Source organism: Monodon monoceros, unplaced genomic scaffold, assembly GCF_005190385.1.
Source record: "Monodon monoceros isolate NGI ecotype Baffin Bay Population unplaced genomic scaffold, NGI_Narwhal_1 Super_Scaffold_7, whole genome shotgun sequence".
In the NCBI taxonomy this organism is placed as follows: Eukaryota; Metazoa; Chordata; class Mammalia; order Artiodactyla; family Monodontidae; genus Monodon; species Monodon monoceros.
This window is the reverse complement of record NW_021703784.1, coordinates 84,232,433-84,247,862: the sequence shown is the minus strand read 5'-3', so window position 1 is coordinate 84,247,862 and position 15,430 is coordinate 84,232,433. Positions and strand designations below refer to the sequence as shown.

The following is a 15,430-nucleotide window of genomic DNA, read 5'->3' as shown; positions in this document are numbered from 1 at the left end:
CTAAGGTCTCACTGGGGCTCTGATATTCTATGGGATGTACACTGATATTTCCGGTCCAGCACTGGAGCTAAGTGACAGGAGCTGGGGGATGCCATTGGCTTCAAAGTCAGAGGCTTGGAGTAACAAGTGCAGAGATCCAAGGCCAAAGTGCTCACACTTATTTTCTTTTTATTACCCTACATTCCATTAGCAATCTTTCTGACATTTGTTGACAAAGATTTTAAGAGCCAGAAGCCACATTTTATGGACTTGAGTTTCCTCAATGCTAAAACAAGTTCCACTCTTCTACAACCACCCTTCCAAAGAGAGAAACGTGCACGTGACTGAAGGGAAGAAGGACATCTGGGAAGGCTAGAAGGAAGCCTGGTCTTTCCAGAAAGCTTGCTTGCTGTTGAAGTTTAGGTTAGAACTGAGAAGTGCACTGAATCTGTTCAACTCAGGAGGGCTGCGAGGAAGGGCACGGATCTTCCTGACTGGTTCTTCCGTCACCAGAGAAATGCTCTGGAAATGCCTTTAGTGGGAAGGTGACGAGCAAAGGAAATGACTCTTATCTGTCCCTGCCTGTCTCTCTCAGGCGGGGGTGGCGGGGTCCTCAGCGCCACCTTGGTTGCTCTCTGTGCCCTACGCTGGCCCCAAGGGGCAATCTTTCTCATGAGGTCCATTCAGACGGGGCAGTCATGGGGGCAGCTGAGATTCGGTGGCGGTGAATCGTGGAAGGATTTGGAGGGAATAGGATGGAGACAAAGGGGTGGGGTTGGATTTGGTTAGGAGGAGGACAAAGAGGAAATGAAGACGGTGGCAACCGCTTGGGGACAGAGCACACAGCAGGAGCTCAATAAATGCATGCTAAAAGTCACCCACAGAGCTGCTGCGTGATAACCAGGGGCCTTTCTACACATGAAGAAAGACAGAGGAAGCTATTAAAGTCCCAGCTGCTTCCCTTGTGGCTTTGGCTTACTGAGCCCCCTGCCTCTTTGCCCCTGGAATTTTCGTTGTCATCGAGGGTCCTTTGCCTGCTCCAATTACGTTGCCTATTCTCTTCTTGGGCTCGTTGCTGAGGCTTGAAATCCACCATTAGAGATTCATCTCTTTAACAGTTATTATTATAAATGCTGCCTCCATTATAATGCAAATGCATTTCAGTGGAAAAATGTACTTGTGTTATCAGGAATGAAGGAAAGGAGCAGATATTTCGTGGTACCACCTGCTCTTTTTTTTTTTTTAACATCTTTATTGGAGTATAATTGCTTTACAATGGTGTGTTAGTTTCTGCTTTATAATAAAGTGGATCAGTTATACATATACATATATCCCCATATCTCTTCCCTCTTGCATCTCCCTCCCTCCCTCCCTCCCTATCCCACCCCTCTAGGCGGTCACAAAGCACCGAGCTGATCTCCCTGTGCTTTGGGGCTGCTTCCCACTAGCTCTCTATTTTACGTTTGGTAGTGTATATATGTCCATGCCTCTCTCTCGCTTTGTCACAGCTTACCCTTCCCCCTCCCCATCCATGCTCTTTACATCAGTTTAAAGTTAATCCTTAAAGATCACTATGGTGTGTTTAACAGATGAGGAAACTGGGCATCAAAAGGCACAGGGGAGCTTGTGCGGCCAGGTCAGGGCCCTTCACGCCACCGCACACAGCATCCTAGTTGGTACCCAGCAGATCTAACAGTGGGGAGGAGGAACAGAGGGGTCCAGAGTCAGAGATGTTGGGGAAAACAGACCGATTCGGGTTACCCCCGGTTCTACATGCTAATCAGAGAGTTTTTTGTCTGGCCTGGTTTTTCCCCTCTCCCAGGACTAAAACAAAACAAAACAAACAGGTTAAGTGGGGACAAATGGGATACAATCAAGGTCTCAGCCACTCTTAGAATTCAAGTCCTCCAGCCCCACCCCCCCAGGTCATTCACTGTGGGCCCTGTCTTTCTGACAGTCATGTGCTTCCAAGCCTGTTGGAGGAGAGACACCTCATGAAACATTCAAGACCCTGTCTCCTCCTGACCTAAATGTTAGCGAATGGGCGCTCACATGCTCACACTTGCACCCAGAGCAGGGCATCTTAACTCCAGGGCTGAAATGTGCTAGCAGAAGGGAGTTGGCTGAACAACAAGAAAATGATGATACATTTGGATTAACTCTATTGATGAAATTGCATTTGAGAAAACTCTACCCCAGGCTGCAGCTGGAAAGGGAAGAGTGATTGAAGGCTCGCCTCTAGTTCTGGGGTCTGATCTCAGATGGAAAGAGGCCCCGTGAACAAGGGAAGAAAGGCAGAGGCAGGAGCCCTGGGTCTGAGCTCTGCACCTAGTCGCTGTGGGGCTGTGGGCGAGTTACTTACTCTCTGGATTCAGCTGTGTCGTGTGTACAATGGGAACAGTAACTTACCAGCTTGAAAGCACAGTCTAGACCCCATGCCCTTGAGTGCCCTTCTAGTTTTAAGACCCAGACTAGGCTTCTGCTGGTGATGGATGTTTGTATACAAATAAGCATGAACGTTCCTTTTCAGAAGAAAAGAAGAAGGGAGGGTAGAGGATCCTGGGAAAGTGTGCATAGGGGTCTGTAGCTAGGTCAGATCTGCTTTGAATTAGGAATGGTTCCACATTCTTTGTCACCAGCAAGAGGAGTTCTGGAAACACGCTCTTGGTCATGGGCGCCGTGGCTGTTGGGTGCCCATCAGCGTGTGAGTGGGGCAGGGGGATGAGTTGAGAGAGGGGGTGCAGGGATTCCCTGGTGACATGTAGTCTGTGGGGGGAGAGCAGAGACAAAGAACAGGGGGGCATTTCTTTTCCTCCCCAGGCAAGGTTTGTAAGCTTTCAATTTGTAAGCTTTCAACTTTTCAATTTAAAACCAAACAAAGCCCGCAGTGACATTTAATGTGCCATGGTGTTTGCCAACTGCTGGAGATCAGCCAGCCTCATTACTGCCCGCCGAGCCCTGGACGTTTTTCAATGAACAGGCTTAGCTGCTCTGTAAATGTCATGGTGGAAACCAAGATTCTGAGCCCTGAAAAGTATCCAGTCCTAGAACACCGGATGGGTGGGGCTGGTAAAAACAGAACCTTCCCCAGAATCTAAGAAGCCCTTTGTAACAGGAGTCCTTGGCAGGTATTTATGAGATCTTGTGACACCCCTCTCTCTCTGAAGGATTCAGGATGGAAGGAGAACTGTGGGCCAATACCAGGAAGAGATGATAAATAACTGGGTCTGGGAAAAGGAAAGCCAAGTGGATCTACGGCCCACTTATCACATGGGACTGCTATAGTGAGATTGTTCCTGGGGACATATTTGCTCATGAGGGGGTATACTTGAGATGGCACTTATAAGGAAGCCTGAGGGAGCCTCCACCCTGCAGTGGGCACTCAGAGGCTCCCTCATTAGCCTCCCAGGATGGAATGGAGCATTGGTTCTCAAACTCGAGCGTGCACCAAAACCTCCTGGAGATTCAGGAGATCTGGGGAGGGGCCCAAGAAGTAGCTTTTCTAACAGGTTCCCAGGGGATACTGATGATCGGTCCAGGGACCTGACTTCCAGAAGCAATGGACCAGAAGTAGGGAGCAGCAGTATATTCCTGACTGTAGTATATGAGCATCTCTACTCTTTTTTGAGCACTGGTTGACATCGTGTGCATCCATTCAATGAAACTAGATCAGAAGGACCCAGGACTCTGACAACTAATACTCAGTGAGTGCCCCTTCATTGTCAGACATTGTTCTAAGCACTTGACATAGACTTGTTTAAAAAGTTGCAGCAAATTATGAGGCAGCTAGTAATATTATCCCTGTTTTACAGTTGAGAAAACTGAGGCTCAGAGCCAAGAAACTTATCTCAGTTTAGTAGATATTAAAGGGCTGAACTGGGATTCAAAGTCAGACGATCCAGCTACTCCTTAGATGTTCCAGGCTTGCCCATCTGGGTTCTCGTTCTCTTATTTAAGACACACATAACTGATTTAACCCTCATTCCATGTCTGGTGGAAAAGAACACCAATCCCTACATCTACCCTATCTCTGAAGAGTCTAGGGGCTCATGTTTAAGCCTTTTGCTTTGATTTCCTATTTCCACTGATTTCTCCTTTTTCCTGCATCTTACCTCATCTTCTTTCTCTGTCATCCTTAGCATGACATCCTTATCCTTTTCGACTAAGTCTTTTCTTCCCCTGCTAAAGTGTCCCTGACTCAACACAGTGTAATTGCCCATCAGGGGGGTGGGGTGGAGGCGGGGCGATAGTTCCACACAGCGAAATCACGTTTTAATGCTCACAAAAGAAATATGTGCTCCTGGAAGGGAGCGGAGGGACCAAGCTCGGGAGAGTTATAAAATGAGAAAGAGAAGTCTCCCATCACCTACAATTGAATCTTGAAAAGGAGCAGAATATGCGACTCCCCGCAAAATGCCAGTTGGCATGTGGGTTATTTTAAGCTGAAAGCAATCAAGACCCAGCAGACTCAAGACAAGCTTTTTACCTCCCCTTAACTGCCTACAAGAATTTAGAAAGGAGGCCTATACCAGGAAGAATGCTATTACCAGAGAGAACTTTTTCACCGGAGACACTTACCTGCGTGGCAGGGCAAACATTTTTTTACCAAATATTTGCTCTTCCTGTGAATTGTTTTTCCCCCACTTTCAAGCCCCAGACCCTTATCCCCTTCCTTAGCTTAGCATGGCATATAAACCTCAACTGCCTGACTGCTTTTGAGTCTTCTATTTTTATAAGGCTCAGGTATGTACAAAATTAAATTTCCCTTTATGTACAAAATTACACTTGATCTTAGCCATAAGGCCGAGAAGCGATTGTATATGTACAAAATTAAATTTTCAATATAATTATTAGACCGGCCAAAGAATCTAGAAGGGAAGAAGGGAAAATTTTTCCGCCCCTATAATTTCAGGTCTTGTTTCTCTGAAGTAATCACTGCTAATACTAATTTACAGAAAGTAAAATGTTAATGATAGGCATTTATTTTCTTTAAAAAAAAATCCTTTAGTGTCCCCCACCATGGGGAACCTCTCCCTGCACCTGTTTAGTTCCAGTCTCTGCCTGCCTCGCTGGGCTTCCTGGCTCTCCTCCTCTGTGTCTTCCCCCAGCTTTCAAGACACCTCTCTCATTCTCCTCTGCAAGGGAATCTGGTGTCTCTCGGTGTCTCTCTCCTCCTTCTTCTGGATCTTGTCCTGCATCCTAACTTGTCACCACCAAAATATCCAACTGGATGTTCGCTAAACAAAAGAGAGTTCTCTTTCTAGAGTTAATCTGCTGCCACCTCTTAAATAATGATCCATCCCCACCCTGCGTCCTTCACATGCCTGCCTACCTCCTTCCCCCAGGTCCTGCCCATGTCATAAACGAATATGGTATCAACTCTCAAAGGGCTAGTAGTCTAGTAATGGGGATAGATGTGGTCAAAAAATCCCCACAGTGCTATGTGCAGAAGAGGAACGTATAAGACGTGATGGAGGAGTAAGATAGGAAGTGATTTGCTCCCCTTTTCTCTTGGACTAACGATGATGATGGCGGTGAGCAGTTAAGGTTGAGCGCTGAGTTTGGGTCAGGCGCCCTGTGAAGCCTTTTATAGGCAGAGTTTGGCTGAGGACCTCTCAGAGGACAGGCGCTCCATATGGGTTAGCCGTTGTTACCTTCTCCACATGCTTGCAGGTGGGCATTACTTTCCGTGTTTCACAAATGAGAAAACTGAGTGGAAAAAGCTGTTTTCCCAGCTAATCCTGCTGGAGCCAGGATTGCAATCCAGGCTTGAGTCCAAAATTCACACTCTTAACCCATGCTTCTGTGGGTCCTTCTTCCCTTCCCTAATCCCATGTGGTTTGAGCTCTCAGCTGCCCGGAACCGTGCCAGCCTTCTCAAGGTCTGGGGCCTCAGGCGACCCACCTGCCACACTGTGCACCCTGCATTCTGAGAGGCAGACACAGTGATCTGTTTCCATGAATATTAAGCTGACTCACATGAAATTGCCAATAGTCGGCCTTTCTGGACTCATTAAGATGGTAATTTCATGTGGTTCACTCCAATAGCAGGGACCAGATGAGTCTTGAGTGACCCTGCCCCCTTGGTTCTGTTCGTCTGTGAGCAGGACTTCCAGACAATCCCACCGTCTTCCTGCCAGAAGATTTAGACTGAAAGAAGGAGAAGGAGAGAGAGCACCTTGGCAAATGCTTTTCTTCCAGGGTACCAGACCCGGCGCCGCCGCGTGAAGGGGCTTCGTCAAGCTCCCCTCTTGGTTTTGATTCCTGGTAGTCCCCAAAGAATAGCTATGTCATCTGTAGTGAATTCATTCAATTAAAGATTCTGCCTTCACCTCTGTCCCCTTCTCAAGGTCCTGACACACCACATCCAGACCCAAGAATAACAGCAAGCACTCTAAAATTCTTCTTACCAAGCAGCCTAAAAACTCCGGAGGTCAGCAGGGTTTCATGAACGCGTCAGGGCTGTTGGGAGAGAAAATGAAAGTATTTGCCTGTGGAGAAATTTTCCACATGTGAACCATAAATCCCCATATCCTGCTTTTGGCCAGAATCGGACTTCCCCAGAGTTGGTCAGATATTCCCCTGGTGGCCTCAAAAGCAAACTGAAATTTCTGTCTTCTGTCTGCCTCTGTCTACCATTCTGTCTCCTCGCCGTCTCAGTCAGTCTTCTTGAATAAGTTGATTCTACATAGTAATGCCCTCTTTCTCATCTCTCGTTCAAGTTTCTAGTGATGGCAAGCAGGCTTCTGTTGTCCCTGCCTCTGTATCGAAACTACCCTTGCCAGGTCAATCATGGCCTCTTCCTTGCTGAAACCAAGAGACACTGGTTTCCCTTATCTCACCCGACCTCCAGTCAATCATGGGTATTGTCCTTCACGCCTCTATTTTTGAAACACTCTTCCCCCAGGCTCTTCTAGTTTCCTGCCACCTTTGCAGGCTCTTACTCCTTTGCCCAGTCCTTAAACATTGGTGTCCCTCAGCGTTCTAGACTAGATTGTCTGCTTGTCTCACTCTGCTTCTCCCCAAGGATGAACTGAACCTGCCTTGGCTCCCATCCATGGCCTCTCTATGTGTTGACTCCCAATTTCCTACCTGTAGCTCAGCTGCCTCTCCTGACCTTTAGTCCGTATTCCCAACCACTTGCGGGACATGATACCAGAATCTTTCTCACCCCAACCAGTTGTGTCCCCTACATGTGGTAGTCCTGTCCACTGGTTGTCCAAACCAGAAACTTGGGAGGAATTCTTCACTCTTTTTCTTTTTTATTCTCTATAACCAATCAGTCCTCAAGTCCTGTAATTCTGTCTCCTAAATGTCTCTCAAATTCATCTTTGTCCATATTCCCCACATCTTCACTAAGTGGATTTTGATCTTTCAGTCTTGCCATCTTTTATAATGGAACAAGCGTGATCCTTCCCTTCCATGGCTCCTCGTCACACACGGGATGAAGTTCTAACTCCTGCACTTGACCGATAAGGCTATACGTGATTTAGTCAGTCCTTACTTTCTGCCTCTCGCTGTACTCGCTAGTCATCCTGAACACTCCTGAGGGCGCCCACCTCTTAGATTTCACACGTATTAGTTCTCTCTTCTCTCTAGCTCATTATCTCAGACCCACCCTTAGCGCCTGACTCAAAACACTTCTATTCAAGCCTTTGCTGGGGCCCAAGTGTAGATAAACTGTCCTGCCTACAAAACCCAAGAACACGCAGCACTTATTCCTATTAGAATATTTATCTTGCTCTAGTGGGGGATACAGACAGGTAAAGAGAGTGTGGGTTCTACCAGAAAAGAGAACAAAGAAAGGGTCTTTTCTTGCTCTTTACTGCTTGGACACCTGGCATAGTGCACACACTAAGATGCTTGTTATGTACCTGTTGAATGAATCAATGAACTAACAAAGAACTCAGCAAGTATTAGAGTCCACATTCTTCTCTTATTTCCACTTAGCCATTTTCAGGCTTATGTGCTCCTGCAGTCTTTAATGAGTATTTAAGGCATTCCCATTGTGTCTCTCATTTCACTTAACCCTCGCAACTTCTTGTGAAGTTGGAATTAGCCTCATTCCATATTTCATGCTCAGGTAAGAAGTGAAAGAGTTAGAACACTTGGGTTAGGGTTTTAGCCCTAAGTCCAGGGCCCTTTGCATGTTGATTTGGGCATCAAACATTAGTCTGCTTTGATTTCACCCAACTCTGTCTTCCATCCATTACTGTCCTGGTGACTATTTCCATTGGCTAGAGTTCCTTTTCAAATTCAAAGAGACCTGAGCGTATGGAAGAGACATGAGCATTGTGCACATTTGGAGAAAGCCCACCCAGAAATGCTATTCCCCAAACTTGGTTCAGTGACTGCTCAGAAGAGTGGGGTTTGGTGTCAAAGAAAGCCAAGGGTTGAGGAAGGGGGAGTTTGTGAACTTGTATCACTCATTTGAGTGGAAATGGCTTTATTAAGCTGGAAAAGTAATTAACCCTTGAGCATAGTATTTTGTGCTTTTGTCCCCATGATGGGATATGAGTGATGCTTATCTCCAAAAGGGGAAGGAGACAGCACATAATGAGTATGAGCTGTGGATCAGGAACTGGCATTATCTTCCCCAAATTTTGTAAAGTAGATATTTTGACTGGATGAGAAAAATTCTGGTTGGGGAAGTCACCCAGGTCACACCGTTCATATGTGGCTGAGCTAGATTCAAAATCGGGACTGCCTGGCTCCTGGGTGCTTTACATCACATGGCAGACAGTGGATCCTTTTTAGTTTAATTTTATCTATTTATTTATTTTTATACAGCAGGTTCTTATTATCTATTTTATACATATTAGTGTATACATGTCAATCCCAATCTCCCAATTCATACCAGCACCACCACCCGGCCCCTGTTTTCCCCCCTTGGTGTCCATATGTTCGTTCTCTACATCTGTGTCTCTGTTTCTGCCTTGCAAACCAGTTCATCTGTACGGGGATTCTGGAGTCACGTTGCCTGTGTCCAAATATGGTTCTGTGACTCTACTAGGGTGTGTGACTTTGGGAAGCCACTTATTGTCTTTGGGCCTCAGTGTTTCCATCTCTTAAATGTGGATAATAGTCCTTCTTATAGAGTTGTGGTGAGGATTAAATGAGGATATAGAGGTAATATCTATAAGGTAGATTCCTATACAAATAAAAGTCAGCTACCATCATCATCACCACCACCATTACCTTTGGTCCCTCTACTTGCCAATGAGGCAGATTCTTCTGGGCCATGAGATAAGTGAGTATTCAAAGCATTCCTCTCCAAGACTTTAGTGCTCTTTGGAATTTAACAATTGATCAGGGGTGTTGGGTGCATGGCTCAGAGCACAGACCAGGAGGGATGGAAAGTATAGTTGAAAAGCGACAAAGTAGACTACAACTGCATGATGAACAAATAACTCAGCTGTTTAGTTGGGTGTGCTGCCATAGGAATTGGGCTATAAATAGGGTTAATGTTTTCAGGGTAGAGAGTAGCTTAAGCAGGCATGTTTGGATGTTCTACCTAGGAGCTGCCAAAAATGTATATGAATTGACTTGATAAGATTAGTAGTGATATTAAAAGTATACATCATGTAAAATTAATGTTTTGTGAGCTCTTATTAAATGTCTGGAACTGTGCTAAGCATTTTGTTCACAACAACTCTTATGTAGGGAACACTTTTATTATTTCCATTTTATAAATGAGACAACCAGGGCTCACAAATGTTAAGTATGATCAAGGTTGTCCAACAGGTAAGGGGAAAAGCTGGCATTTCATCCAGGTCAGCCTGCCTCCAGAGTCCATGCTTTTCTTAATACATATTCCTTCTCATCTCCTTATACTGGGGCTTCTTAGTGATCTTGATTTCAAGAGCCTGATTCTGTGGATGACCTCAACACCCAGTCTTCATTCATGTTAGACTATCACGCTGAGGCAGATTCTCTAAAGCGGAAGGGAGGGGGAGAGCCTTCTCAGATGGAGAGATGCCCCTGAGAGTGCAAGCTGGGCTTTGATCTTTATTTTTTCACGGGCAGCATCTTCCTGCTTGAAACCAGAAGGCCAGCTGGCTCCCCAGTTCCTTGCAAGAGAACAAGGCCAGACTCCTCCTAGTACAACTTCATAATTACTGTTCTCTAATGAGAAATAGATTTGATCATAGCAACTAGAATTTATTTTAGGCCTTAGTTCCAAGAACCTATTAAGGTTTCCACTTTGCCTTAAACCAATTCTAGTATCTTCCTTTATTTATTTATTTATTTTATTTTATTTTATTTTTTTGCGGTACGCGGGCCTCTCACTGTTGCGGTCTCTCCCGTTGCGGAGCACAGGCTCCGGACGTGCAGGCTCAGCGGTCATGGCTCACGGGCCCAGCCGCTCCGCGGCATGTGGGATCTTCCCGGACCGGGGCACGAACCCGTGTCCCCTGCATCGGCAGGCGGACTCCTGACCACTGCGCCACCAAGGAAGCCCTATTTATTTATTTCAAATTGAAGACTAGAGTGCCCTGAACTAATATGTCTCAGCAGCATTTTTACCTAAACTCCTTCTTCTTCTTTCTTTTCTTTGTGGTTTTCCAGCCTCCTTCTTTTTAGAGCTTTGAGTATCTCATAAGCCTGGTCAAAAGGACTCTTCACACTGATTTAAACTTATGGGTGAGAGACTACAACTTACTCTTAAGAACTTAATTAGTTTTCCTGGTGCTGACGTTCTAAGAGGGGATGTTATCAACTATCCTATTTTTTTCAAGTCAGAACCTGAGAAACAAGATTTGAGGAAGGATTTTTCTCAACCCTTCTTGGTTCAAGAGGCCCTCTGGAAGATTTTTTTTTTTTTTAATTAACAGAGAGCGCAAGAGAAAGCATTTTGGTTTTTTTCAGGACACATAGGCACTACACATATAGGTCAGGGAGGAAATTGTGACTGGGTTTCTTACCCAACAGCTGTGTATGTGTGTGCTAGGGACAGACTGGGGCCCAGGGAGAAGGCAGTGTTGTTTTGATCCTTACAAAAAAGATGAATTTTCTACTATGGGGGAATTCACAGGTGGTTGCACTTTCCTGTAGAATTAGTAAATAAAATAAGTGGAGGTAATCTGGAATCTTTGAAGAACAGTTTAAATCAAGAGGACTTGCTGGACACAGCTAGGAATGGCTGCAGTCTGGGAGCTAATTCTGAGATCTGGACACATTATTACCCTCTAGTTCTTCCTCCCCTCCTCCTCCTTTCTCTTTTCCTGTTGTTTATTGGGCGCTTACCATTCATTAGACATTTTGCTAAGCAATTTACATACATTGTCTCATTTAATTTTCATACGAGCTTATGAGAGGAGTATGATTGTTATCTCCAGTTGACAAACAAGGAAATCAAGGCTCCTAAAAGTTAAGTCACTTGCCCCAGACCAGGCAGAGGGAAAGGTAGAGCCAGAACTCAACCCCAGGTCTCTCCGTTCTAGACCTTGACCTCTCAACCATCACATCGTACTGCTTCCTCACTAAACGTGTCCTGTTCTTTGTCCCCAGGGACAGGATGAGAACATCCGTCAATGTTGTGGGAGACTCTTTTGGGGCTGGGATTGTCTATCACCTCTCCAAGTCTGAGCTGGACACCATTGACTCCCAGCACCGAGTGCATGAAGATATTGAAATGACCAAGACTCAATCCATTTATGATGACATGAAGAACCACAGGGAAAACAACTCCAACCAATGTGTCTATGCTGCACACAACTCTGTCATAGTAGATGAGTGCAAGGTACCTTTCCCATTCATGGATATCGAGACCTGTATATAAAAGTGCATGCTCAGTTTCTTAAAGCCCTGCATGTATTATTGTCGCATTTATTTTTCTAAAGAATCATGTAACTCAAGCGTCTATGAGTCCCAGATCATCTAACTCTGTGTCTAACGTGGCAGGGAATCAACAAGTCTAATGGTGAAAGAGCCAATCGGTTGCTTGTTTTATCCACGTGATGTAAAACAATCACTTTGACTCCCCCGTCCACCCACTCCACAAATTCAATCAGTTTTCTTTGAATATTATGCTCAAGAATTTGTGGTTTCTAGGGCCTTGCTGGCTTTCAAATATTCTGTTCAAGTGAAACATCAAGAGAAATACCCAGAATCATTTGATTTACACAGCACAAGTATTCCTTCTTGCTGTATATCATGTATTGGTCAAAAGTGTGCCCACATGACTTTGTGCAGCTATCTTTCTCTTCATTATTTTTGTGGGAAGGTGAGTTTTCACCTGGCGATCACTCTGCTCCAAGAATGGGGAAGCAGTGTCAAGTAAAGAATAACTCTCCTTCAGGACAATTATCCATAGATGGCTTTAAAAAAACACTATATGTCACATACTGCCTGGCAGCACCATTCTTCCTGAAGCATGGACGTTCTGGACTCTTTTCCAAGCTGTTGGATGCTAAGTCTTCAAGCTTGATTGGCTCTGTCTAGCCTTCATTGTAACTAACTTGACATTGTCAAAGTGTCATGACCAGAGTGAAGCAAACTTGGAGAAACCCTGGCAGTGTCAACTCTTAAGGGTTGTAAGTGGCAACTGAGGACAATCTGAACCGAACACAGATTTCTGATACCTTTTTGACTCCTGTTGACGGATCTCATTTAATAGCTAATTTCTCCCTATGTTATTTCTGGGTCATTCCAAATATATGCCATGGCTTCTGCCAGACAACTAAGGATGACACAGAAGCAATCCCCTCTACTGGACTGTATCATAGGTGCAGCCACCATCTTTGGTTCATCCCCTCTGTCTAAGCTACATGTGTGGGTAAACCAGGGCTCTGATGCAAATTAGGGAGGGACCCCGCTCATCAAGAGGCAACTGCATAAATTAATTGGCTCAGTGAAAGCAATTAAAATTGTTAGAAATTCAGATGCACCTAAATGGTATACTCCATTCTCCTGGAAAGTTCGTGTTTTCCACATCTCAGTGATTGTGCTGGATTATTCGCCATCAAAATGTTAGTTTTGGTAAACAAGGGTCAACATTCCATGGAATAGCTTTATGCTCTATTATATTTAACAAGTATTCATCGTGTGCCTTGTGGGGTTTAATTAAGCACCCCCATCTTATTCCTATGACCTCCTATATTTTGATTATTAGTCAAGTTTTATTGAGTGCCCATAATCGGCAAAGCCCTGAGTTAGGCACTGGAGGACAGCAAAATGAATGTGCAGTTGTATAGTGGAGATACAGCTTGATTGCAATTACTTCCCTATGAGGAAAAATAGTAGTAGGAAACAAAATAAAATCACCACATATATTCTTTAACTTTGCAGTTATATATAAGAAGAGTCCTAGTGGTTAACTGCCTTTGGTGCGGCCCTTTTGGAGCATCTCAGGAGAGGCTTCTTAACGATATGGTGTAGGACAAGTTTTGAGGAAAGTGTATAGGCATGGAGATGTCTTTAGATTTCAGACTTCCTGCACTTTTTTTTTCCCTTAAAGCATATCAGGACAAATGTGCTTCATTTATTTTAGCAAACAGCTCAGTCCCTGTTTGTTGGACAGGGAAATGTTGGTCAGCTGTCTCTATCACTGTGAAGTAAGCCCATGAGAGAGACTGTGTCCCTGTTTATCACTGCTGTGCCCTAAAGCAGTGCCAGGCCTGCAGTAGGCTGTTCAGAAATATTTATTGAGTGTATACTTTTAGCATCTCGACCCCATGCTTTAATTCAGATAACCTTTTTTGCTGGACAGTTTGATGGAGATAGTGGCTCAGTCTTTCTAGGTAATCGACCACCAAACCAACCACCTGCAAACTCGTTGGTGAATTAGTGTTTAGATGGTCAAATGGTGAAACTGAGCAGATCATGGAAATGATGAAACGGCCATATTGGTTTAGTAACTCTTTGGCGGTTTGCAGTTTTTAGTGAAGTGATGGGTTCAGCTCAGTGAAGATTGTGAGGCGAGGCCAGTCGACCCTTCTCACTCTAGACCAGTTAACTGAGTTGACACCTATATGCAAAGGAGGCAGTCAGAGCTGTGGAGATGAATTTGAAGGCTTTCCCAGAATATCTGAGTCCCATCTACTTCTGCCTTTGAACCTCCTTCTGGTCCATTCTCAGTCTCACTGTTTTAAAAGCTGAGTTGGGAGACATCACTGCTTACTGCCAGTTCTCCCCTTTTGGCTCTTCCATTACCCAGGTGTTGGGACGGAGCCGGGTGGAATAGACTGGGGGAGCGGAGTCCCTGCTTCCTTTAATCCAGCCAGAAAAAGGAAATGCCGAAAAAGCTGCAGTCCCAGCTACTTCAGAGACACAGGTCTTGGTATTTGAAAACAACAGCCTCCCTGCCCCTGCCACCTGAGCTCTGTCTGGTTTTCCAAAGGCACCATGATTCATAATGTTGCACAGCTATTGATCTGGTTCATCACTGAAAGCCAAATAAGTACATTCAAGGTCATGGTGAACGGGCAGCTTGCTCCAGGCAGTTGGTTTGTCCCTGGCCGTCTTTCCTGACAGTTCACTGAAGGGGAAACAAGTTTGCTGCTGCTCTGGTCACAACTTTAACCATTCTAAGCATTGTTCTGTCATGTTGGTCTCTCTATTTTCAAACTCTTGCCTTATAACCGTAGTTTGAAGTTATGCAATGTTTTTAATTTTAATCAGAAGAACTGCATGTGATGCTTTCATTTGCTTGTTGCATGGTCTTTTTTTAAAAAAAAACAATGCGGGGGCCTCATGGGGACCGGAGGAATGAGTAGTTTTTATTTTCATTTGCTTGGTTCGTGAAAGGTTTTCTGTTCCTAGCATGTTGTGTGTGTAATGCATGCCTCTCACTTCCACTTGGGTAAGAAGAAGGCCAGATTTCTTTCAAACATTGCTGCGTTTGTCATGTCTCCATATCCTAATGCTTCTATAAATCCAGTCTCTCCATTATGTGGAATATCAGTCGTGGGTTTAAGTTTGCACATGACGTTGAGGACAGACAGATGGAAGGTAAGCTAGGAAAACGACTTAGATGTGGAGGGGAAAACTTCCCACTCTGTGTAAGGGTTCAGTTCGCTGAGAGCCAGGGAAGCATAATACTGACAGTCTGGGGATTATAGTTGATTAATAAATGTCTGCAATGAAATAATTTAGAGATACTGATTTCAGCCTTTTAATTCCCTCCTTTCCTTTTTAATTTTTAAAGCCTGGATAGCTTATATGGTAGAGCCAGACCATCAGGATTTGAAAATTGGACGTGTATAAACTCCACCTGGCCTCATTGCAACTGAACCTTTCACGTGCATGAGTAGAACTAGCTGCCTAGTTCTCGATTTTTTTTTCTCTGTGGTTGTTTGGAGTAGCACAAGGGCACTATGTTTTCAGGACTGCATTGTTGTGTGTGGGGGTCTATGGGTAATTAGACACCCTCATAACCCTAAAAGCATAGTAGAAGTTATTTATCCCCCAACTTGCAAAGTATCTCTAGTCGCTCAATACCCCCCAAGGCA

The 15,430-nt window shown here is 44.8% G+C and overlaps 1 protein-coding gene across 4 annotated transcripts in view; it reads left to right on the top strand.

Annotated features, from left to right (window-relative positions):
- Nucleotides 1–15,430, top strand: part of SLC1A2 (solute carrier family 1 member 2) — a 145,318-nt gene that overhangs the window by 125,104 nt on the left and 4,784 nt on the right. For all 4 annotated transcript variants that reach the window (XR_003791481.1, XR_003791480.1, XM_029208250.1 and 1 more), the window contains exon 10: nucleotides 11,490–11,721. Coding sequence is in view for 2 of the 4 variants with exons in the window: in XM_029208250.1 (XP_029064083.1) it covers nucleotides 11,490–11,721 (232 nt within the window). In the remaining 2 variants the exon portion in view is untranslated. The remainder of the gene's footprint in view (nucleotides 1–11,489; nucleotides 11,722–15,430) is intronic.